The 25,408-nt window shown below is 43.1% G+C and overlaps 1 protein-coding gene across 5 annotated transcripts in view; it reads right to left on the minus strand.

Annotated features, from left to right (window-relative positions):
* The window catches only part of Abcc9 (ATP binding cassette subfamily C member 9), a 114,842-nt gene that overhangs the window by 17,626 nt on the left and 71,808 nt on the right, over positions 1 to 25,408 (minus strand). For all 5 annotated transcript variants that reach the window (XM_029534934.1, XM_029534935.1, XM_021188210.2 and 2 more), the window contains 6 exons: positions 23,139 to 23,368; positions 22,179 to 22,327; positions 21,900 to 21,969; positions 20,507 to 20,664; positions 14,122 to 14,214; positions 7,969 to 8,071 (listed from right to left, as the gene is read on the minus strand). In XM_029534934.1, coding sequence (XP_029390794.1) covers positions 7,969 to 8,071; positions 14,122 to 14,214; positions 20,507 to 20,664; positions 21,900 to 21,969; positions 22,179 to 22,327; positions 23,139 to 23,368 — 803 coding nt within the window. The remainder of the gene's footprint in view (positions 1 to 7,968; positions 8,072 to 14,121; positions 14,215 to 20,506; positions 20,665 to 21,899; positions 21,970 to 22,178; positions 22,328 to 23,138; positions 23,369 to 25,408) is intronic.

Here is a 25,408-nt window from a genome sequence, read left to right on the forward strand (position 1 = left end):
TCAACTAAAAGACATCCGCTCATCTCCTCTTCTAATCCCATCCCCCAACTGTATGAGCATGGTTTCTGCTTTATCCTAATTATGTGCCACTGGTCCTAGAAACAGAATTTCAGACATGATTATCTCAAGTCACAGGCAATTGGTGAACTCCTTCTGCAGCTAGAGAGAGCTCCAATCCCTCTAAAAATGTATCAACCCTGGAAGATAAGATAGTAGTGTAGTAGTATGGTGGTGGTGGTGGTGGTGGTGGTGGTGGTGGTGTAGTGTAGTAGTAGTAGTAGTAGTAGTAGTAGTAGTAGTAGTAGTAGTAGTAGTACCTAATGTGCTAAAAACAAAGAAGGAAGTGTCTCCAGTGGCCCCCTGTGTGCACTGGTGCCTGTGTCAAACAGTAACAAACACCCGCTGCCGCAGAGCCCACCGTGAGCCCAGCCTTGACATACGAGACTGTTCGGATACTGGCTTTGCCAGTTAGTAGCTACTGAGATCAGGTAATTAAATTTAGATGCCTTTGAATCTACGTTTCCTTTGTGAAAAGTAGAAATTGTGCCTAATTCACTAAAACATTGAAAGGGATGGCATCATAGTTATGTTTCGCTGTCCTGGGAATTGAGATTGCTTTTACTTATGGATAATTTTTCAAATGCTTGAAGCAAGCTTTAAAAACCAGTGTGCATCATAGAGTATTAGAGGTCAGAACAGGCACCGAGATAAAACTCCACCTCAAATCTCCTGACAGTTACTAAGGGGTTTTTAAATAGCAATCGCGCAGAGCTAACCTACTGAAGCAGTAAACGTCACTGAGTAGCAAATTCTCCTTTGGTTGCTGCTTCTGATAGTCATTGCTAACAGCACATTCAGTCAGTCAGGGCTCTTTCCTCTCCCCATGGCTTGAAGAGACAACTGCACAGGCACAGAGCCCTTCTCATTTAGGCTCTGCTGTTATTGTCTATAAATGTGAAAGAGCTCCCACGTACTTTAAAAACATTTATAGTTATAGGATTCCCCCTATAATCCCTCTATGCTAAATTTCATAGTTTCAACACGATGTGGTAGGTTCACAGGTTACATAACATCTTTTCTAAGCAGATTCACCTAGGGGCTGGAACTGAGAAGACCCAAGTTCAATTCCCAGCACCCACACTGTGGCTCCAGGGATCATAGGCCCTCTTCTCGACTCCAAAGGCACTTTGTTCACATGTATGTACATGCACATACACGTATGTACGTTTTTAAGTTTTCAAAATAAAATAGAAGGATTCACAAAGAGTTTCATAAAGCAAGGTGACCCTAAGGTAACGTTCCAGCGAGATGTGCCTGGTGGGATTTAAAGACACCGGGACTCAGTTCCTAGGAAACTTCTGTGGGCCATGCACACTAAGGGCTTCACTTGGGTGATTTAATTTCTATGCTCTGCTTCCTGACAGTTGGTATCTTTGAAAAGAAAAGCTTCATTCATATTTGTTCATATTCTTTTGACAGTATATATCAACTAATAGACTTCCCTTTTATACTAATCAATGCCTCCCACTTATATAAATAATAATTACAAGTCCCAGTGGTTTATTGAGGCTTCTGTCACTGTCCTCCAACTTCTGCCTACTCTGATGGCACCTGGGACTCCTTCCCTGCTCCGCCTCTCCTCAGCAGGCCCTGTCTCTTTCTGGATGGCACCTTTTCTCTCTTGGCTGCTGGCCCCAGCCCTAGGGTTGCTCTCTGTCAACATGTCCTGCTGGGTTTTCTCAAAGTTACTTGTTTCCTCAAGTGCTCATGGTGCCTTTACTGTCCGAGGAAGCGGAGTTCTGGAAGCTGAGGAGACTGATGCCGGATGCATCCAGAAGGTCAGTTGCGCTTCATGGAATAAGGCACAAGGTGAGCTCACCCTCCGTTAAAAAAAAAATGCATCCTCTCAATGAAATTATTTTTATCCATAAAGGATATCAAAGTGACGTCACTTTCACAGGCAGATGCAAATGTAGTGTTAAATACCCCCCAGACAGTCTCACAAAGGCAAACATGTTCTCTTTCATTTGCAGTTCTTAAATTGTATGTAGTCACAGAAAATCATGCATACATGTAAGTCTGTATTTTATATTCAAAGAGGATACATAACGTGCACACCCCCCCACACACACACTCCCTTCACATACATGCATATATAAGAAATCTTAAAAAACAAAGCAACTTATTTTCTAAAGATTTAGAAACACTCTGGAGTATGTAACTAGAATGTTAACTTGATCTGCACAAGAGATGCTTTTTTGTGCAAAATATTTATCAAGATGTCTCACAGAGACTTGCTAAGCTTCAGTTGATTCCGTTCAAGCACACAAGTGAACTAGGAAGGTGAGACTTAGCAAAGGTACAAATGTCCAAGCCGGCTCCTGTCCTCCAGATGCTGTGCTATTAACATGAACACACAGGTGATGGATTAGCATTTTATCTCCCTTCCAGTTCTTCAAAATATTTGTGAATAGCAAAATAGTTTAAAGGTAATAAATTAAGAAAACAGAAGCCAGTGGTCTGACAATCTAGAGAGAAGATGGAGGATGCATAGGGATCAGGAGTAGCACGCCTCTGTTCAGACCCAACACGTCTTAACCAACCTATTTGGTGACAGACACCTTCCACAGTGAGAGTCTGTTAGGAAATAAACCTAAGTACATGAATTACCCATTCTCCAGGGAGAGCTCAACCACACCAAATCATTTGTATAGTGCCAAACTATAATTTTGTGTGTGTGATGTTTGGTGTGCGTGTGCACATGTGAATGTAGGTGTGTGTGTGTGTGTGTGTGTGTGTGTGTGCACACGCGCGCGCGCGTGCGTGTGCGTGCGTGTATGTCTCAGGTTCTGTCCACTTTGTATTTTAAGGCATAGAACTCACCAAGTAGTGAGCCAGTGAGGCCCTGGGGTCTGCTTGTCTCCAGCTCCTCAGTACTGAGATAAGAGCAGCATACTGCCACCCTTGGCTTCTTGTGTGTTCTGGGGGGCAGGGACTGAACTAAGTCCTTGTCTTTCAGAGGAAAGCTCCTCTAGTCACCCCTGGACTGCAATCTGATCATGTAAAGCCAGTGCTCCTGGAAGGGAAGCTTTGATTCCTATTGGCTGGAGAGAAACCTCTGGTCCAATTCCAGTGAGCCCATGATATCTATCTGTACTTGGCATTATAACGAAAACCGTAATTCTCTGCAATCAGCAGCAACGGAAAACTATAGCCTCCCCTTTTCTCCACTAGTCCTTAGAAATGCTCCTCTCTAGCACTTGGGGACAGGAAAATTATATTAGAGACTCAGGTTGCAGTGATTAAAGCCCTGTCTACTGTGGAGCTGGAAAGCTCTTGGCTGTCTCACCAAACAGACTGAAGGCAGACTAAGCAACTGTTTTCACTTCCGCATGGCGTGCCTACTGACTTCTTGTGTTGTTTGTTTGTGTTGGCTTCTTGATGGGAATTTTCTTACAGCCTTCTACCACACAGCACGACAAAGCCTTGGGACCACAGCCTGTGTGTAGATAGACTTACCCAGTTTTTGCAAGCGGATACACCAATGCCAGAGAACTGGAATTGTTTAATATGGAGGGATGAAGAGGACGTAAGTGAGCTGTGTTCAAAGGCCAAGCCCTGGGGACATACACAGAACCCTGGCCACTTCACTCAGCACTGATAGGAAAACAGTTCCTTCCCCTGCCAGGGCAAGCAGGGTGGCCCTGCTCTTGCTATTTGTCTGCCAGTCAAGTCCCTCTATCCCTTCGGTCACCCCTTGGATGTGTTAAAACCTTCTTTATGCTTTCTCAATCCAAGAGAGTGGGAAATGAATGTGGTAGGCAAGATGAAATCTTCCACACAGAAACCATAGAACCAAGGAAAGACAATAACTCTGGATGGCCTTAACTCTTTCTAGTTCTCCTTTTCTTTTCATGTGTAGATGCGGGGTGTGTGTGTGTGTGTGTGTGTGTGTGTGTGTGTGGTGTATGCACGTGTTTGCATTTGCATATGTATGCCTATGTGTGTGTGTAGTGACATGTGCCTTTTCTGTGGCAGAGCTGGCTAACTCCTCTAGTCTAATTAGCCTGCCTGGGAATCCCTTCCCTGCCTCCCCAGGATGGCAGGTAGCCCCTTTTGGTACTCTGTCTGGATTCCACCCCACAGTTACCTGGCAGCAGCCAGGTATGCTCCTCCCCACAGTTACCTGGCAACAGGCAGGTAGGCCTGGCCCACTATAAAAGGGGCTGCTTAGCCCCTCCTCTCTCTCTTGCCTCTCTTGTTCTCTTCCTTTTGTTTCTCCCTTGCCCTTTGCCTCTTGCTCCCCCTCTCCCCATTCCCTTCCCCCCTCTCTCCATGGGGTCATGGCCGACCTCCCCTTCTCTCAGCCTTTCTCTACCTCTGCTAACCTCTTCACCACCTCCCCATGCCCTAAATAAACTGAGGCACCCCCTTCCCCAACACCTCCCCAACATCCATTCTTACAGCTTTTTATGATTACAGCAGCCCCCCAGACCTGGGGTTCTAAGAGCCAAACTCTTCTCCTCAGAGTTGTGTGTTGGTACTTTATCCATTGACACTCTCCTAAGCCTCCGGATTTTCTGAACCCTTATTCAACATGAACGGGGAAAGAAACAAGCATCAGGAGTTTACTAGACAGAATTTTCAAGCTGGATGGAGCCCTGGGATCTTCTTTCCGATTCAACAACCTCCATCTGCTCCGGTTTCCCTCCCTCCCTTCTCATGGGGATTTTCTGCCAGCAGCAAGGGGGTGGGAGTGGGGGCTCTGAAATCAAGAATGTTTGAGAAGAGGAAATGGGGGACGCTCGGCCACAGGAAGCTCTGAAGTCCAGCTTTCTCCTTTCCGCACTAAGGCTTCCAGCCCTCTTAGAAGTTTCCAGAAAAGCTGCCTGACTAATTAATGCCCAATGCCATTACCCTCCTTCTGCCCTGTTAGTTGTGTCTGTTCTGAAAACATGGTGGCTATTCACTCAGAGCAGATATTCCTGTTGATTTCCTGGATGCTGTGGTTAATGAGAGGAGCATGAAGGGCTGTGTGAAGAGTGCAGATAGGATCAATGTTTTTGTTTTTGTTTTTGAGCCAGATAAAGCTTTTCCTTACTTTTTTTCTACCCTCAGAGGACTTACAAAACAAAGCCCGTCTAGTTGTAGAACTGCGAACAACTTACACTTTCATCTCCAAGGTCCTGATTTCAGTGTTCATTTTCTCTGACAAAACCCCACTTATGTGAGGCTAAAGTTACAGATACAATGATGAGGTCCCTTCCACACGCCAACAGTAATGAAGCCAAGTGGGCGAAAAAGCTTTGCCTTATGTGACAATCCGTCTGTGACATATGCTTCTGTACTACAGCACTTAGTTTTAAATAAACTTATTTTGTTTTAAGTGTAAGTGTGTGTGTGTGTGTGTGTGTGTGTGTGTACACCACATTCACACCTGGGATCTGAGGAAGCCAGAAGAGAGCATCAGACTCCCCAGACCTCGAGTCGCAGGTACCTGTGAGCAGATCTTTACGTGCTGGGAATTGAACCCATGTCCACTAGAAAAGCAACCAGTGATCTCAACAGCTGAGCCATCTCTCTGGCCTCTGCATTCGTTTTTGAGGGGTAATTTTACTCATGAAAGTGGTCTGGTGAATCTCTGAAGTGTTGTGATATACAGAATGCAAAAAGAAGTTAAAATAACAAATATGTTTCATGCAATGTCTTCCAATGTGTCAGGGAGTTGTGGAATGAAGGACAGAGTCTGTCCCTGCCATTTAAAAATGCAATCCCTTCTTTGGTCTTCAAGGAAACTGAATTCTTTATACTCAGGTAGATTTGATTGATTTTTCTTGTGGGGGTTAAAATTCTGGGTCAGACGCAGCCACTTTGAACTTGGCTGCTGCTTCTCTCTGGTTTGCCCTGCCCTTCCCTTTCCTGGCAGGCTTGGGTGCTGATATCTTGGTTTGGCTCTAAGAACAGGACATATGGTCTGCATGAACATTCTTGTCCTACACTTGTCTGTGAACCTGCCATTGGGAGGTGCTAAGGGCTGCAGCCATAGACGTCTCAAATCCAAGGAAAACAACTTACCCCTAAACATCACGCCTGATCTCCAAGCTAAGAAAGACCCGAATCAAGGGCAACTACTGTCATTGTCACATTACAGTTCTGAAAATCCACCCACAGAGATATTCTGTTAGTTCTACTATTCCAATATGGTATTTCTCCCCAGAGAATCATGGGGATCTTTAAAAGAAGAAAGAAAACAGAAGCTTCAAATAAAGAAGAGTGGTCTAGATGGAGTCTGGAAACCAAGCTTGGGTTTTGTTATAGACTTTACGCAACCACGTACCTAACTTTCAGGAATCTGTAACTCCTAAGTAACTCTGTCCTGATTTTTTCAGCCTTCACACCCTCCTGAAAGATGGTTTATTTGTTGTTTTTAACAACTAATGCTTCTTTCAAAATTTTGTGCAACATAATTGTGTTCAGTTGGTCAATGAGCTCTCACTGACATGGTTGTAAACGATCTTTACCACTGATAATGAAGAGTCTTCACTACTTTTGTCAATCAGTAAGAAATCACAGTAACTAAAGACATAGGTGGTCTGAGACTGTCAATCTGGATCAATGTATTTTATGGCCACTCTTGAACTTGGAAGCCTTCATTTTGACCCCATTAAACTTCTTATATAGTCTACCTTCTCTGGTTATGGGGTTTTCAAAGAAAATCTGCATCTGGTTGGGGATACAAATAATCTACAGCAGGGACTTAGATTAACTTGACAAACCCTAGAGTCGCCTGGCTAGAGAGTTCCAGTGAGGGGTTATCCACACTAGGTAGTCCTTGGGCATGTCTGTGGGAAACTGTCTCCATTAAGTTAATTGATGTGGAAAGTCCTGTGCCACTGTGGGCAGCGCCCGCCCCCCCCCCCCAGACAGGTATCCTGAAATGTGTAAGAGTAGAGGAAGCAGAGCCGGGCGTGGTGGCGCACACCTTTAATCCCAGCACTCGGAGTGAGTTCGAGGCCAGCCTGGTCTACAGAGTGAGTTCCAGGACAGCAAGGGCTATACAGAGAAACCCTGTCTCGAAAAACCAAAAACCGAAAACCAAAACCAAACCAAAACAAAACAAAAAGAGTAGAGGAAGCAAGTGCTTGAGATTGTATTGCATCTCTTTTTCTCCCTGTCCTTGACGGTGGATATGATAGGACTTGTTCTTTAAAGTTTCTTCCTTGACTCCCACAATGAGGGAGGCTTAGCTGGAACTGTAAGCTGAGATACACCCCTTTCTTCCCTCACTAATGTTTTCATAGCATATTTTATCACAGCAACAAATCAAGCTAGACTAGCATACTAGGACAATTCCGTTGCTTTCATTGTTATTTTAGGGACACGTCCATGAGGTACATGTTTTTATTCTTACGTTATAAATGAAGAGGGATCTGGCACAGCAAGAACTTAATCTGGTACATGAAGTCTATACTGTGCCAAAGTCTGTGCTTATTCCTGTGTGTCACACAGGAGAGAAGACAGCAATAGATGACTTAGCTGCTGATATTTTTGTTCTAATGTAACCCTCCATGGGCTTAAAACATAGAAATTTACCATCCCTTACAGGCTTGTCTGGATCAGTGAAGGACATCAGTGTAGTGGTGGTCACTTTTCAAATTGTCTTACAAAAAAAAATGGCATTGTATAAATATTTACTATCCCGTGAACTTAGGTAGTTCGGAGGATATAAAGAACACAGAGTGAGTTTTGCTTTGGGGGCTTTTTGTGTGTGTGTGATTAGCTACAACATGAAAATAAATTTCATCTGGAACAAAACCAAACCTGATCTATTTTAAAGTTCAGTCAATGGAGGCCTGGTCCTGACTGTCCGTAGAAGGCTAGTTCCGCCAGACATCTGCCTCTCCACGCCAAGTCTCCTGTCCGTTTGGTTTCCATTACGAAATCGCACAAGGAACACAATGAACGTACCGTCCTGACCTCCAGCCATCTGTTGGCTGCTGAGAGAAATAAGTAGGCAATGTTGTTTGTGTCTGTCAGTTCGAGCATGCGTTGCTTGAATCTGGTTTCATGCCTGCAGAAAACAAAGACACCGTGGTGTTAGTCACTTAATAGGCGAATTAGTAAAAGCCAGTCACAGTTAACTGAGTGGTTTGTAACAGAGTGACACACGGATGGGATGCATGACAGGCGAGTGGACTCCAGAGTTGCTCTGCTGGGTTCTGGATAGAGACCAAGAGGGTTTGCTCCGTTTTCACGCTACAGCTAGGAAAAGAAGCCATTGCTATGACAAATCTTCATTAAAGGTCACTTTGTGATACCACAGTATTGGAGGATCCATGCAAAGGAGACTTGGCCTATGCCATCTGGGCTACAGAAATCACAGTACCTGTGTTTGAGGTGTTTATTTCATTTTTCCAAATGATATTGAGCTGGGCTGGATGAGAACCAATGGAGTCAGAAAACCATACATTTACAACAGGTAAATATATTCCTTCAAATATATTCTTTTTGTTCGGCTTTTTTTTTAAAAAAAAAAAAACCAAAGAAAGAAAGTAGGGCGCCAAGGAGCAGAAGATCGAGGGGTCTCACAGATGGCAGGCACAGCACAGGGTCTGTTTGCAGTGAGCCTGTGAAAGCGAAGGGGATTTCCTTTTGGGTGATGTGTGATCTGAATAGACACAGAGGGTGGGGAGAGGGAAGTTTAAAGCCAGGCTTCCCAGAGCACAGGGAAGATTGCCTGGGAGTAGCTCTAGGGGTGAAACTGGGTTTCTGGGGTGAACAAGGCACTGTAAAGTCTCTAGAGTGACATAAGAGAAAGTCCTCCATCTTCCAGGGTTGGGAGGTTTCTCACCCTAATGGTCATGGTGATGGAGAGACTGGTCCACGGGGAACTTAAGCTCATCCTTGGTGCTCAACACGATCAAACACAATTCTGCGTGGCTTGCTTTTCTAGCAGAACTAGCAATAACCTTCAAGCAAGCCTATATCCTGTGTGAGCATGTCTCACCCTAACCCTCAAACCCCTTGCACCACCATGCACAAGGAATCTATGCCATAGAAAGTTTGTTTTACAAATTAAGAAGATCCTTAAGCACTTGAACATCCTAGATATGATTTCACACATACACGCTGAAAAGAAAAACATCTTTTCTACGTAACAAACATATCCTGACTTTGTAATCACTTTCCTTAAATAATAGACAAAACAGAGCTGGCAAGCAATTGGTTTGAAAGTTGGTTCCATACCCTTCTGAGTTAGCTTCTTTCCTCCCCGTGGCCACAACTCTTCTGACATAAGCCATCTATAGGTCGTTTTGTAAGAAATTACTGACCTACTCACTAGTGAGCCCTCCTTGCTAAAAGAATCCCCCACTCCTGTAAAATCTTCCAGTAAAATTGCAAAACTTTTAAATAACTCATCACTCGTATCAAAGAAAGAAGAAGTCCTGGGCGGGGTACTTTTGGCCCGCCATCAGAGTCCATACAGGCCAGTATAAAGCAGATACTTGGTATCTCTCCAATCAATCTGATCATTCTAGTGTGCCAAGCCAGAGAGATAATTTGGTGAGACAGCAGTGTCTGATCTGCAACGATCAGAGTTTAGCAGTGAGAGCCAAACCATGACTTCGAGTTGAGTTATGCAGCCTTGAACTAAATGCCACGTCCAGGGGGACCTATGTCAAAGAATGGCAACACCATGGCTTGGGACTGAACAGTCCAAGGAGCGTGTCTGTCTTCCACGTGACCTTAGGAGGGGTGACTATAGTGAGGAGCTGGAAGGCAGAATGGCCTCTGAGGTTTTAGGATTCACAGCAACAGTGAGAACAAACTGTGATGGTCTTTGTAAGGCTCATATCTCCATGCTTGCCAGGGATGTGCAAGGTAGACTTGCTCACTAGAGGAATGTTGACTATATTTGCATCTAAGCATCCTTTCTCCACCACAGGGAAAACACTGTGCTAGGTTCTCGAGATATACAGTGAACAAGATGTGTCTTTCTCAGGGTGGGAGAAATCTTGCTAGCTAGTGAGTCTGAGGCAGCCCAGGACCTTCCTTTCATGAGCCTAAGGGCATAAAGGAGAGATTTACATCAGAGGATCTGAATAGAGAACCAGGTAGAGGGGGTGGGGAGAGGGGAAGGGCTAACCCTGGCTTCCTGGAGGGGGAAGATGGTCTGGTAGTAGTTTTATTTGGGGGAGGGGACAGGTTTCTGGGGTGGACAAGGCATTGTAGGTACCCTAACAGGAAACAGGAGTGAGAAGATCCAGGGTTCTCCTGGACGGGTGTTCTCATCACCCTGGACAAATGCAGCCAGTAGACCAGAGCTTGTGATCCTGACAGTGCGCTCTGTCTGGGAACTGCTTCTCCGCTGTGTCTTTCTATCACTCCACATTTGTAGGGAACTGGCAACAGCCTGGAGCAGAGGGAGGAGGGCTGAAAGCGCGCAGGGAGCATTCCTCTGTTTCTGCTTGGCAAGAGACCTTCTGTTTTCCTAATGGAAACTTTGACACACTCAGTCTGTATCTTTTCATCCACATCCAGTTCATCTTCTGAACATTCTTAGACCTTTATTCTGTCAGACACACACACACACACACACACACACACACACACACACACACACACAAAGCAGTGGCAAAGGTCATTGACAACGTAGTCTAATTTAGCTGTAATACTTGCCTTGTAAATGACTACAGGTTTCCTGTTACATGTGAGTGTGCCCCGAGCGCAAAGGGAATATAAGGTTCAATCCAAGAAGGGCTTTCTGAGGGAGCTGGCCCAGGGGACACTGGGTAGACATAGGAAAGGAACAGATATGGGAACTCCTGTGCTCAATTCTTTTCAAGTATTTTTCCATGATCTATTTTAATTTTAATTATGTGTGTGTACATAATTAGGTGCATATGAGTACAGTTCCCTGTGTATAACAGAAGAAGGTTTTAGATAAGCTGTTGTGAGCCACCAGATAGGGGTGTGAGAAACCTAATTCAGTGAGAGCAGTGGTGTATCTTAACCACTGAACATCATGAAGACCATGCTTCATTCTTGGTCATGAGTACCAACCCCAATGATTCTAGAAACTTATCCAGAGCAGTTAGGCCATCACTGTCTTTTAAAAATACTTATCATCACTGAAAACGCTATTGTTTACAATACTTAATAGACAAGATACTTTAAGATAGAAATTAGAGAAGCCTTACACATCTATTATTCAAGCATAAAAGGTAAGGTGTAATATTCTGCTATTCTTACAGCTATCTAGAGCTTTTCTTAATGTACAATTAATTCAATTTTACCAGTGTGTTTAGTGCAGGAGGAAAATTAAGAAGTTGGACCTTGCCCTGGTCTACTTTTTTCTAAACCTTTCTCAGATTCTTCAAGATGTTCTCCCTGACTCCCATCCTTGGCAGTTTCAGATGACCCATCCTTGGCAGTTTCAGGTGACCCATGTTGTCCCGCAGGGAGAAAGTGAAGGTTCTGGTGTGTTGAGTCCTGCTGTCCATCTCCAGCTTCCTGATTCCCCCAACACACACACACACACACACACACACACACACACACACACACACCCTCCATGCTGTCTCAGAAGCACGCTGTACAAAATCCCCTTCCAGTAAAGCTGCCCATCTGACCAGCTACATCCCTGTCAACCTGCTACTGAAACCTGCTTGATCAACTTCCCAGACCCTGCCTACACCTCGTATCTTCCCATCAGCCATCAAACGTCTCTAGCTCATTACTTTCTTAAAAAAAAAAAAATGATGCCTTAATACATCCCTGGGGTAGAAATCTTTTAACTCTCCCGACACCAGCCATTCTAATTAGTCCACCGGCTTCTGGCTTCTGATTTCACTACTCCTTAACCAGTTCTGCTATTGTTAAGGTCATAAACAGCATCGTGGTTTCTATATCCAAAGGATACATTTAACTTCTTTTATTTTTATTTTTTTCTGTTTTTAACAACTGTTGTCCAGTCATTTTTTTTTAACATGCTCACTATTGTGACACTTCCATCCATGTCCGAGTTGTACAGTGCCTTTCTGATACATGTCTTTACTCTTGTGAGATTCTCAGACTAAACACAAAGTCCCCCCACTACCCTAAGCTTTTGCCTCCTTATGTGCCTTAGTTTCTCAACTGGTATGAATCCTCTCCCTTAGTAAGAAGACAAGGCCTTCCCTGAGAAGTACGCTTGATGCTATTTCTTCCCTGGAATCATGGGACGAGGAAGACCAGCCTGAATTAAGGTCCTTCACAATGGTGCTTCCTATAAGACTGTGTCTCAAACATGGCCTCCTGGCATCTTCCTACCTTTAGCTTCGGTCATCCTGACTTAACATTGGTGAGTCAATTGTTGTAATTAACATAACTGTGAGTGTGTCAGTTTCCTGTTGAGATTCTTCAGTGACTCCACAACACAGAAAGAACAAGATCCAAGTTCCACACAGAGAAACTCACTCCTTCCCTGTGAGCACCAGCCTCCATGTTCTCAAGCTTCACTGTGATGACCTCCATCTTGGGATCATGTGACACTGGATTTGAGTTATACATAAAATAGAAATCTTCATGCTTTTTCCTCTGGACCTTCTGTCCCCTTTGCCTTCCATCTCAACTCGTCCTCATTTAAAGGTCCATTGTCCAACAAGTATCTCCATCTACTTTGGAAACAAGAGACCACCCAACCCTCTGATACAGCTGTCTGTGAAGTACACCTCCATAGGTCTCACTATACTGTCATCTTTATCCCTCAAACCCTCTCTCCTGTGTGGTGACCCCCTCAGGACAGAGCCAGCACCAACTCACTAAACAAATACAATAAGCATCTCCCAAGTCAGGGTATATTAACAGTGAGAAGAAAACCCTGTTCCTGCAAATATTTTAAATAAAACAGATAATGAGAACATACTCATATAAGTACTCATAAGGGAAATAAAATAAGATCACATACTGACTAAAGACTGACTTATAATTGGGATAGAAATAAACAGCCATGTGTATTCAATCTTAATTTATGTATTTGAATAGTACTTGGTTATGTTACTATATACTATTCTAACAAATATTTCTTATATAAACTAATTGGAAAAGAATAGCTTGGTGGCAAGATTAATATTCAATATGCTATATTTATTGATGGTCCCTGCCAAGTACTATTAGACTATAAAGTTATGCCAATAACTGTATGTTCAATACCAATAGTTAATGTTGAAATTCTCTGTAAGAGGCTTTACACTCCATGTGGAGAAATCATGCTAGGATGTGAGGTATGAGTTGGGTAAATGAAACTCACATAGATTTAGGTAGAGTTCTCATCATACATAATGTTTTCAAAGGTTGCTTCTTAATGATCCATTCTGTTAACCATTCCCATATTCTTAAAATAAACATCTTAGGTTGGACAAATCTGTGATTGAAATCAATACACATATGTAATAGGGTGGAAAAAATATGCAATGCTTTAAAATATCAGTTTTCTAGATCAAAGAAAATGGCCAGTTACACCACCTTTATGATATAACTTGAATAGGAAGTAGCTTGGTCCATGGAAACTTAGTTATTGCTGCTTACAAACATAGAGAAGTGTGGATTCTCTCTCTCTCTCTCTCTCTCTCTCTCTCTCTCTCTCTCTCTCTCTCTCTCTCTCTCTCTCTCTCTCTCTCTCTCTCTCTCTCTCTCTCTCTCTCTCTCTCTCTCTCTTTCTTTTTTTTTTTACTTTTGTTGTATTTTTGAGATAGGCTTTCATGGACTCAAGGCTGGTCTTGAACTTTCTATGTTCCCTTGGCTGGCCTAGAACTCTTGGTCCTCCTGTCAACATCACCACCACCACAATCACCAAGTACTAAGATTGAAGGTGTGCACCATCATGCCTGGCTGGATTCACTGTGTAAGTGTTTTATTGGAGGCTTCAGCCAATTCCTTCCCACTGGGTCAATTCATTCTGTACTCTTAAATTGTCAGATGAGTAACCCTAATCAATGATGTCCATTCTTATTCCTGCTGTGTAGTTTACAATGAGCAACACTGTATGCCTTCAAAGGGGTGTCAGTTAGCTGTTATTTGTTGATATACACTTGTGAATGGATTTGCCCCTCATTGGCAATCTGAAGATGTGTTACTCACCTGAAGGCCCGGATAGTGGTGAGCCCTTCAGCTGTTTCTGAGAAGTGACAAAGCAGGGGGAGCTGGGTGCTGTCATCCAGTTCCTGGAGATCCCTAGAACAAAGACAATGGTATGTGTCACCTGCCTCCAGGTTCTGAGACCATTGAACTTGCAAGGTTCTCAGACCCCAGTGTTTGCTCTTGTCATTCATTCATTTGAACTCTGCCCTCTTATTTATTTCCCATAAATCCCCATTTTTAAAACCTTGAACTTCTGGAGGTATCACTATACCTGATCTTAGCTGTACTACATATCAATAGTAAATAAAACCACATGGCATTGGCATAAAGATAGACAGGTTGATCAATGGTCCCAAAGTGAAGATCCAGAAGTACACCCACACCTATGGACACTTGATTTTTGACAAAGAAGACCAAACTATACAATGGAAAAAAGAAAGCATCTTCAACACAGGGTGCTGGTGTAACTGAATGTCTGTATATAGAAGAATGCAAATAGATCCATATTTATCACCCTGAACAAAACTCAAGTCCAAATGGATCAAAGACCTCAGCATAAAACTGGATGCACTGAATCTGATAGAAGAGAAAGTGGGGAATAACCTTGAACGCATTGGCACAGGAAACAACTTTGTGAACAAAACACCAACAGCTCAGGCACCTAGATCAACAACTAACAAATGAGGTCTCAATGAACTGAAAATCTTTTGTAAGTCAGAGGACTCCATCAATAAGAAAAAAATGGTAGCCTACCATTTTTGGGGAATGGTCTTTACCACCCCTATATCTGACAGAAGGCTGATATCCAAAATATCTCGGGTTCTTTATAGAACTCAGGAAGCTAGACATCAACAAACCAAATTTTAAAATGAAGTACAGAGCCAAACAGAGAATTATCATCAGAGAAATCTCTAATGGCCAAGAAGCACTTAAAGAAAGATTCAACATTCTCAGTCATCAGGGAAATGCAAATCAAAATGACTCAGATTCCATCTTACCCCCTTCAGAATAGCTAAGATTAAAACAAAAACAAAAACAAAACAAAACAAACCAGAACAATACAAAAAAACAAAACAAAACAAAAATAAACCTCAAGGGATAGCACATGCTATCAAGGATGTGGACAAAAGGGACCACTCCTTCAATCCTGGTGGGGGTGAAAACTTGTACAACCACTTTGGAAATCAATTTGGCAGTTTCTCAGAAAATTGGGGATAGTTCTATCTCAAGTCCCAGTTATTCCACTTCTGGGAATATACCCAAAATTTGCTCTACCATATCACAAGGACATTTGCTCAACTGTGTTCATAGCAACTTTATTGGCTATGAACTGGAAATAACCTAGACGTCTCTCAACCAAAGAATAGATAAAGAAAATGTGGTACATTTACACAATGGAATACTACTCAGCTATTAAAACAATGACATCATGAAATTTGTAGGCAAATGGATGGAACAATAAAATATTATCCTGAGTAAGTTAATCCAGACCCAGAAAGATAAACATGGTATGCACTTACTTATAAGTGGATATTAGCCATAAAGTACAGGATAAGCATACTACAACCCACAGATCCAAAGAAGCTAAGGAACAAGGAGGGACCCAGGGAAAATGCTAAAATTTCACTGAGAAGGAGAAGTAAAATGGACATCAGTAGTGGAGGGAGGGAGGGAACTGGGTGGGAGAGGGGGTAGGGAGGGGAACAGAAGGGATCAAATGTGGGGAGGACTGAGGGAGAGAGAACCTGGAGAGAGGGGTAGAATGGGTGTTGAGGGATCTCTGGGAAGAGTTAAAAACTCAGGGTAATGGAAACCCCCAAGAATCTGTGAGGGTGACCTCATCTAAAATTCCTAATAACAGGTGATATGGAACCTGAAGTGGCCACCTCCTAAAACCAGGCAAAACTTCCATTGGAAGGATGTGGACACCAACCCAGCCAAAAATCCTTTGACTCACATTATGTCCTGCCTATAAGATGTTCAGGGATAAAAAAGGAGCAGAAGTTGGCAGAATGGCCGATCAATGACTGGTCTACCTTGAGACCCATGCCATGCGAGAGGGAGCCAACCTCAGACACTATTAATGATATTCTGCTGTATTTGCAGACAGGAGCCTAGCATAGCTATGGTATGAGAGGCTTCATCCAGCAGCTGATGGAAACAGATGCAGAGACCCAGAGTCAAGCATTAGACAGAGCTTAAGGAATCTTGTAAAAGAGGGGGAGGAAGGACTGAAGGAGCCAGAGAGGCCAAGGACAGTGCAGAAAAACCTACAGAGTCAACTAAGCTGGGCCCATAGAGGCTCACAGAGACTGAACCACCAACCAGAGAGCATGCATGGGGCAGATCTAGTCCCCCTACACACATGTAACAGCTTGGTTTCATGTGGGTCTCCTAACAGCTGGATCAGGGCTATCTCTGACTCTGCTGACTGCCTTCGGATTCCTTTCCCCTCACTGGGCGGCCCCTTCTTGCCTTGATAGGAGAAGATTCACTTAGTCCTATCTGCATCTTGACAGGCCAAGGTGGCATGACATCTATGGGAGTCTCCACTTCTCTGAGGAGCAAGGGAGGGGGAGGGGAGGTAAGTGAGGAGGACTGGAAGGAGAGGAGAGAGAGGAAGCTATGAGGGAGATGTATCATGAATAAATGAACTAAAAAAAAAATCCTGATCAAAATGTTTCCCTTTCAAGTATGAGTCACTTACTCATTCCATGTCCCCACAGCAACATATTTTAGCTGTGACAAAAGACTTGAAGTTCTGTAGATACCTTAAATAAAGTGTGGACCTGTAACCCTTATAACCCATCTTTTCCTTCATCTTTAGAGTGTGAACAGCTGAAGGTTTTGTTGAGTGCTACAGTAAAAGTGTTAAAAGTAAAATATAAATATAAATCAATATTGAAATAACCTTGATTTAGAATGGATGACTAGGAGGAAAATAATTGTTGGAAGAGTGTGGTCTTGTTTGGGGAGGGCTGTTGGCTTTTGAGAAGGTGTCTCTCTCTGTCACCTTCACCTTAATCTTCCTGTCTCCACCTCCCAAGTGCTAGCATTACAAGCATGAGCAACTGTATCTCACCCAGTGATATAACAGCCTTTAAAGTGTAGGGGACTGGAGGAGAGTCTTAAAAGAATGATTACTGTCACTGAACAGAAGAAGTAAAATAAGAGCCAAGCCTCGTGGATGGTGTGAAGAATGGGAAAATGGTTTCGAGGGGAAGAGCAGTTACAATTGCCTGGGAAGGGGGTCTCTAAAGTTCTAAACTCACAAGATGCTAATCAACTTAACCCAGAGGGTGGGAAGCAATGGCGGGCAGATGGTTGCCAGAGAAGCATCATGGGTTGCAGTGATATCGAAGTTGTACTGAAACTCATGTGGTGGTTTCCAGCACATCAGACTTTGCAAAATTACTGCAGTTTACCAGTATTGAAGGACACACAGAAAGAAGACATTAAAGGGGGAGATGCAGCCATGGGTTTGGCTCTAGCCACTGTGACTTGAATCCTTGCCTCTGAGGAACTTTAACAATTCCCCCAAGTAACTAATGCCCACATCAGTATACACATACATACATATCTGCACAACCTACTTAAAAACAGAAATACCTCAACCTGTTAAATGTAACCCTTTTCACAAGGCTGTGTGTTCATGAATTTTTCTTTTAAAATTAGTTTTTTTGGTTTCTTGATTGATTGGTTGGTTGGTTGATTGACTGATAGGATGTCACTGTGAATCTCAGGATGACTTCAAATTTGCAGTGACTCTCCTGACTCAGCCTTCCAACTGTCATAAAGACAGAAATTCGGTCAAATCCAGGTCAATGACTTTTCTGTAAGTCCTATAAGCTTGCCTTCCTAGACGATAAGACTGGGATAAACCAATTATTTGAAAGCATTTCCCCTTTCTGCCCTTTGTGAGGTCATGGAGGGAGGTTGGGAGGATAAGAGAGGTAGCCCTTCCATTGACCTGCGAGCATCAAGCGAACTGGTAAATGATGTGACACACCACAAAGTGTGGAGGCCAATCATGACCAGCTGTGTAGTCCCACAAACAAGCACAACATCTTTCCGTTCTGAGTTTCTGAGATGGACTTGGCTCACTTCACAAGGGGCAGATGAGGGGAGGAGGAAGGTGGAGAGGACAGTGAAAGAATGTGAGGAGCTTCCTAGGTTTAAACTTTAAACGTAAACAGGTGGCTATTGGCACAGCTGACAGCAACAACAGATGGCCGCTCACTGAGGTCAGAGCTGAAGAAAATGCCACGAAGGAGCCTCTCTGTATATAGAGCTGTCCTGTGTGAGCTCTGTTTACAGAACTGTCATGTGTGAGCTCAGAAGGTGATGAAACACCCCGATCTGCGTTCTTGTAGGAAGGAAGCAGACAGCCAAACACCCATTAGACCTGTGACTTAGACATTCAAAAAGGCCATGTTACTGCCTGCCAGGATCCCCCACAACAGTCTGTTCTGCAGCTGAAGCAAGATCCCTGTGTCTGTGCAGCTTCTCGTCACTGGGTCGTCCTCCCGACTCTCAGATGAGAACGGGTGGACGGGATGGCTGCTAAATCTCTTATCGACCCTAATTCTTTAAAAAAGAAAATAGTTGTCATGTTACAGTTGGTTCTTCTTTTTAAAAATTCTATTTTGTGCCCCTTCCTCTTCATTAGCATTAAAAATAAAAATTCTTTTATATAACATTTTTTAAAAGACTCTATTACAGTCACTACTCAGGTGGACCAATGAGTCTGACTGTGTTTCAAGAGCAAAGCTCACAGTTCACATTTGTAGTGGGTTAGAAATCTTTGCCTAACTCTCGCCACTCAGTTTATCTCAGTAATGGCAAAAAGACGTTCAAATGATCTGTGGTTGCAGTAAGATACAAGTTTCATATAAGTGTTGGGAAGCAAGGGCTGGTTATAAGTCAGCCAGCAGTCACCAGCTGAGCCAGAACCTCTGTGCTCTTCAGCACTGAGTGTTGGCACGAACACCAGAGGAAATGAGAGTGTGAATCCTTCATTGGTGTGAAAGGAAGGAAGGAAGGAAGGAAGGAAGGAAGGAAGGAAGGAAGGAAGGAAGGAAGGAAGGAAGGAAGAGGAAGGAAGGAAAGAGGGAAAGAGGGAGGGAGGGAGGGAAGAAAGAAGGAAAAAAGGAAAGAAGGAAGGAAAGAAGGAAGGAAAGAAGGAAGGAAAGGGAAGGAAGGAAAGGGGAAAGAAGGAAAAAAGGAAAGAAGGGAGGGAGGGAGAGGGGGAGGAGGAAAGGAAAGAAGGAAGGAAGGAAGGAAGGAAGGAAAGAAGGGAGTGAGTTGGCCAGATAGATTCTGAGGAAGGAAACCCACTCAAATATAGCCACATCTCCAGTATGTGAAGGACCAACAGCCCTGGGGGAGAGATAATATGATGTGATGTGAAGTTCTGTATGCCCCAAGGACCTCACTAGCACCTCTCCCCTTTCTTCTCCCTTCTCCTGTGTAAGTTCATCTTCCCTGCACTCCCGTCATGTGAAATACGCTCAGTGTGCTAGGTCAACATACTAGCCTTTCATTCTAGCCTAATCTGAATGGGACGATTACTTTTGATATGGCTTCATCCTAATAAGAGATGGGTTTCTGTGAGAACAGTTTGAATCGTCCACCACAAGGCAACACAGCGTTTGTTGAGTACTGACACAGAGTCTCCACAAAATGAAAGCTCATCATATTCGTTAGGAAAGCACCAAATGCAAACTTTCAAGTTTACAAATGCTGACACTGTACTGAACATTCATCACTTGAATTCTTGGGGAACAATAACTCCTACATTAACAGAAAATCTAAAGTTAATGATGACCCTTTGTTTATTTGACTGCATTATCAGGTACATGGAAATTTCTGTTAGCCCCATGTCTCCAGTCTCTTAAGGTGATGGTGTGCCTCACAAGACACTCAAGATCATCCAAGTACATAGTCATGGATAACTTATCTCCTTGTCTGTCACCTTCTACTATTTCATACCCCGTGTTTGAAGGATTCTGTGATTTTAATCCTTTTTTGTTCTTTGGGATATACTGCCTCTAAATTGCTCACTCTTCAGGACAATGTGAGTTTCCTGCCAATGTTAGATTCAGGAAAAGAACCAAAGAATGTAAGAGCTGGTACACCTATGGTCTCACAACTCAGTAGACAAATTCTTGAGAAACCAAACGGCGTGTTAATACGTGTCAACAGCATGTTCACTCGTGTCAAGGGTGAGGAAGAAGCAGTCACTTTTAGAAAGGATGGTGGCAGGACTCACATGGAAACATGAGGAGTTAGCAAAGCCACTTGCCTTCACCACTAAACTCCCCACCTTAAACACCAGAGCAGAAACAGTTCCCAATCATCAACTGTCCAGAACAGTCTCACTTACTTAGAGGCAACCCGGAAATATTTCTGGATGAAATAAAAGGCTACACCCAGGGGGGCAAGGGCGACGAGAAACACGGGTGTAGCATAGGAGATCATTCCAATAGCAGACAGGCAGAGCAGCGTAGAGCGTGTCAGCGACTCCAAGGTCGGAGGGATATGCTGTGGGGAGAGAGTACGAAGGACAATGCATTTAGCTCATGTGCAATATCTGTGGCAGTGTAATAACATTCATGTTTATATTCATGTTAAGTAATGGGAGCCACCACCAAAGCAAGCTGTAGGCCTGCTCACAGTAGACAATTCCACATGTGTCCACAGTTCAGTATCGACATATCATTGACATGGTGTCCACCTGCTTGTCTCAGATACTATAGATAAATGCTTATACCAGAAGTTTGGTCATCCCAGTGTTTGTTTTGCTTTACCATAATCGAATATGGCTATTTCCACATCAGTGTTTTCAAACATTCCTTTCTAATGGATAGACAGTTTAAAACTCATCTAGTCTTCCTACTGTAAAATGTGTAGACTATTTTTTTTCAGTAGTTTTTGTGTCCTTTGAGTATCTTTGATTGGATTACTTGCTGATTATAATTTTCCTTATTGAATTTAGATGCTCTTTATATATTATAGTGTTTACTTGATTTCTTATACAATTTAAATTCACCTTTTGTGCTTCCAGCTCAATCAAAGTTTAAAATTTTATATGGTTATTTCTGTTTGTTCTTTTCTAATTTTATCCTAAGGTCAGTCTTACTTCAAAAGACCTTTTGCAGTTCATTGTTCCAAAACTGCCCAGCCTTCATTTATTTCACCATGTTACAGCTTTTTATGGACATCTTCATTTGATGGGCAGTTGTTTCATATTTTATGGATAATTGTCTCAACATCGTTTATTTTAAAATCAATGATTCTCACAGATTTAAGAGCAATTGAAGAAGATTCCTAATGTTAACCTCTAGCTAACACATACATACATACACATATGCACACACAAACACATGTGCACACACATATACACATAAATACACACCACACAATACACATACATACACATAAACACACACAAATACACATACACACACTCATACACATACATGTACACACATACACACACTCGCACACACACACATACATACACATACACACAAGAGTGTGCATGGGCACTTATATGAACACTTACACTCACACAAGCATGTACATACAACATACATGAACACACAGACTGAGATTTTATCCTAGAAATCATTTTTTTTTATTATGATATGAGGTCAAAATGGGCCCCGATTTAAATTTTAGCAATTTTCTACAATCAAGAGTCACCTGTGTTTGACATGCTGTTTAGTTTACCTGAGGAATTTGCATTAGAACCTAGAAGAGACTCAGACACTCACCTGGTCGATGATGTTAGTATCAGCAGAAAACCGATTGAGGATCAGTCCCAGTGGTGTGGTATCAAAGAACCTGAGCAGGGAGCAGACCAAAGAGTACGTGGTGTGGGCCACCTGGGCCAGAAGCACGCTGAGGGGCATTAAGAGTCTTAAAGATGAGGTTTCCACATCCATCACTTCAGTGACGAAATATTTTCCTTTAAACTTTCACATTTTGTTTCTATTTTAAAATGTATATTTTTATTACAAATGCATAAGGGCTAGAAATACTGCCCCCTTTACCTTATTGGCCCAAGAATTATCTTGTTGAGGAGATTGTGGTGGAGGTTCTTGGCGGCTGTGAGACCCATCCATTCCACAGTGAGGGAGGTGACGAGGCAAAGGAAAATGCCTGCCCCACAGAGGATGCTGAACCCAGCCACGTAGAAGGTCTAGGAAGAACCAGCACAGGAAGATGGCGTGAGACAACTGCCGGGCTTCTCCTAACTCAGAAATGAAGCACTGAAGTCAGAAAGACTGTTGGCATCCTTGTCTGGCTTCCGTTTAGAACGCTGAAGCATGGTGGGTACCCAAGACAGGATCCCCCATCAGGTTAGTCCCTTGGGCCCAGAACTGCAGAATTAGTTTTTCTTCCCAACTGGGGGCAGACTCTTGGTTTTCTACCTGGTCAAGCTCATGCTTTGACCTTTATTACAGAATGACACCTCAGTGTACCAATCCATGATGAAAATAATCAGAGTGACAAACATTTCTTTTATATGTGCTTAACATATTATGTAATAATAGCATGCAGTGCATTTAAGACAGAGGTACTGAACTCCTGAAACACAAATCTAAATGTTTCTATAACAAGAATTGTAAGAGCAGGGCTGAGAAACGGCTCATCACTTAAGAACGCTTGCTGCTCTTCCAGAGAACCTGTATTTAGTTCCCAGAACCCACACTGGGTGGTTTACAACTGCCTGCTCTGACTTCCATGGGCACTGCACTCATATACACACACCTACATCACAGACGCATAAAATATAATATTTAAATATGTAACAAACAAGAATAATGTAATCAAATATAAAGTGATAAAAAACAGTAAGAGACATCACGTTTAGCACCGTCGGCAGTTCACCCAGTTTTAGGCCTTTCCCGCTTCCTAACACACTGGACGTGCACCAGATGCCTCTGGCATTCTGGCTGTAAGTGCGATCAGCAGAGGCCTCCCTGCCCACCATTTCTGAATGCTCGTACCTGGTCAGCTTTCCCAGGATGGTTTATACTGTATTCGGATGTCCACGTCGCAAGCCAGTAGTCTATAGCCACAATCACCGAGTGCTTCAAAAGCTTGGAGAAGATCATGAGGAAGAGCAGAAAAAACCCTCCTGAAGTGAGGTACCACCAACAGGTCTTCCAGGGCATCTTCGTCCTGAGCCGCATCACCGTTGACATGTTATCATCCTCATCTTCCTCTTCTTCTTCCTCTGCAAGGTCACACACACAACGCACCTCATGTGTAAGCTTCAGATGAAATAATTCTTGTTTCTAACAGGAATACAGGTCATCCCATTTAACTTTAGAGAACCAAAGGTGTTAGCCTTGTGCATCTTAAGTACTTTAAGCAGTGCCTACATACTTCAATTATTAAAAAAAAAATAGGTTGAAAATTGTCAGACATGGTGAGTTCCTCCTGTAATTCCAGCACTTGGGGGACGGAAGTGGGATAATCAGGAGGTCAAGACCAGCCTCAGCTATAGGGTACATGAGGAGATCAAGTCTAGCCTAGGCTACATGAGATCCTGTCCAAAGAAGGAAAGGAAAGGAGAGGGGAGGAGATGGGGAGAAGGGAGGGAAAGGAAGTAGAGGTAGGGCTGGAGAGATGGCTCAGTGGTTAAGAGCAGTGACTGTTCTTCCGAAGGTCCTGAGTTCAAATCCCAGCAACTACATGGTGGCTTACAACCATCCGTAATGACATCTGACATCCTCTACTGGTGTGTCTGAAGAAAGCTACAGTGTACTTACATATAAATAATAAATAAATCTTTAAAAAAAAGGAAGGAGAGGTAAAGAGTGAATGATCTTTAAAAAAAAAAAAGGAAGGAGAGGTAAAGAGTGAATGAGAACAAATAGGAAAATCCACATATAGACCAGAAGGCTGATTTCTAGATTGAACACACAGACCAGACAATTAAGTTAGTGAAGAGACTGTGTTGCCAATAAACACATGCTTCTGGCTTGCAAACATCTTTTTTTTTTTTTTTAAATCTATGTCTTTCTGAATTTGTAAGTCTACACCAGGAGGAAAGCGGCTGTGGAATTTGTGTCTACTCTAGAAGCACCCAGCACCCATCCATCACTTTCCTGTTCTGCTTTAGATACGGTCATGCAGGAGGGTTGTCAAGATGCAACATTCCAGAAGGCAATGTCGGAGACCACATGAGACAATGGGCTGGTGCTCCTCTCAAATGCTTCTTAGAAACTCCACGACCAATTGGCCTGGGCATATTTTCCACAGCTATGGCAGGAAGGCTTTTGGGTTTCTTTTTGGCATAATGTGGTTATTTGCACAGTCCGGGGACTGTGGGATCTCCTCCTGTCCCTTCTCCAGAAGCAGTTTGTACCACATATGAGCAGTGTGTTCCCCACTGGCTGCAAGCTTCAGGTACGAGCCCATAGTTTGGAAGGATGAACAATATGTCTTTTGTCTACAAATCATCAGACCAAAGGGACCCAGGGTGGATGTGAAGGCAAGACAGCCCATCACCAGCATTTCAGTTTCAACTGGATCCTGTAACGGACTGAGTCTTGGAGAAGCCTCTCTTTGGTTATAAAAGCTTTGGTTTGATGGGCTATGTTCTCTGTCTCATAAGTACCTTAAGTGTGGGAACAGAAATGTGTGTAATGAAAGTGGTAGATCCTTAAAGACAACAAGCTGTCTCCCCAGGATGCACCTCCACTTCTATACCAGATGAAAGCTCAGTTATTCACACCATCCAGCTAAAGACAACATATGTTCACTTTCTGTAATCTGTCCATCCAATGAGCTGGTCAACAGTCAGTAGAAACAATGCTTTAAGGCCCTCTTTCTCCTGTCTGCCCTACCTGGTGGCTTCAGAATGCTAGAACCGGGGACAGCAACCATCCAAGATGGTAGTGCATCCACAACTAAGTCACATTTACTCCCAGCCATCTCCCCCCTATCCCAAACCCATAAGGTAAGTACTGTTAATTCACACCTAAGAAGGATTTTAACCCAGCAAGTCCAGTGCAGAATCAGTTTCTGCAGTGATCAATTTTCTACTGCAACAAGTGAGTCTTAAGATAGCTGAGTATGCAGCTATTAAAACCAATGAATTTATGAAATTTTTGGGCAAATGGATGGATCTGGAGGATATCATCCTTAGTGAGGTAACCCAATCACAAAAGAACTCACTAGATATGCACTCACTGATAAGTGGATATTAGTCCAGAAACTTGGAATACCCAAGATACAATTTGCAAAACACAGGAAAACCAAGAAGAAG

The sequence above is a fragment of the Mus pahari genome, chromosome 2, assembly GCF_900095145.1.
Source record: "Mus pahari chromosome 2, PAHARI_EIJ_v1.1, whole genome shotgun sequence".
NCBI lineage: Eukaryota > Metazoa > Chordata > Mammalia > Rodentia > Muridae > Mus > Mus pahari.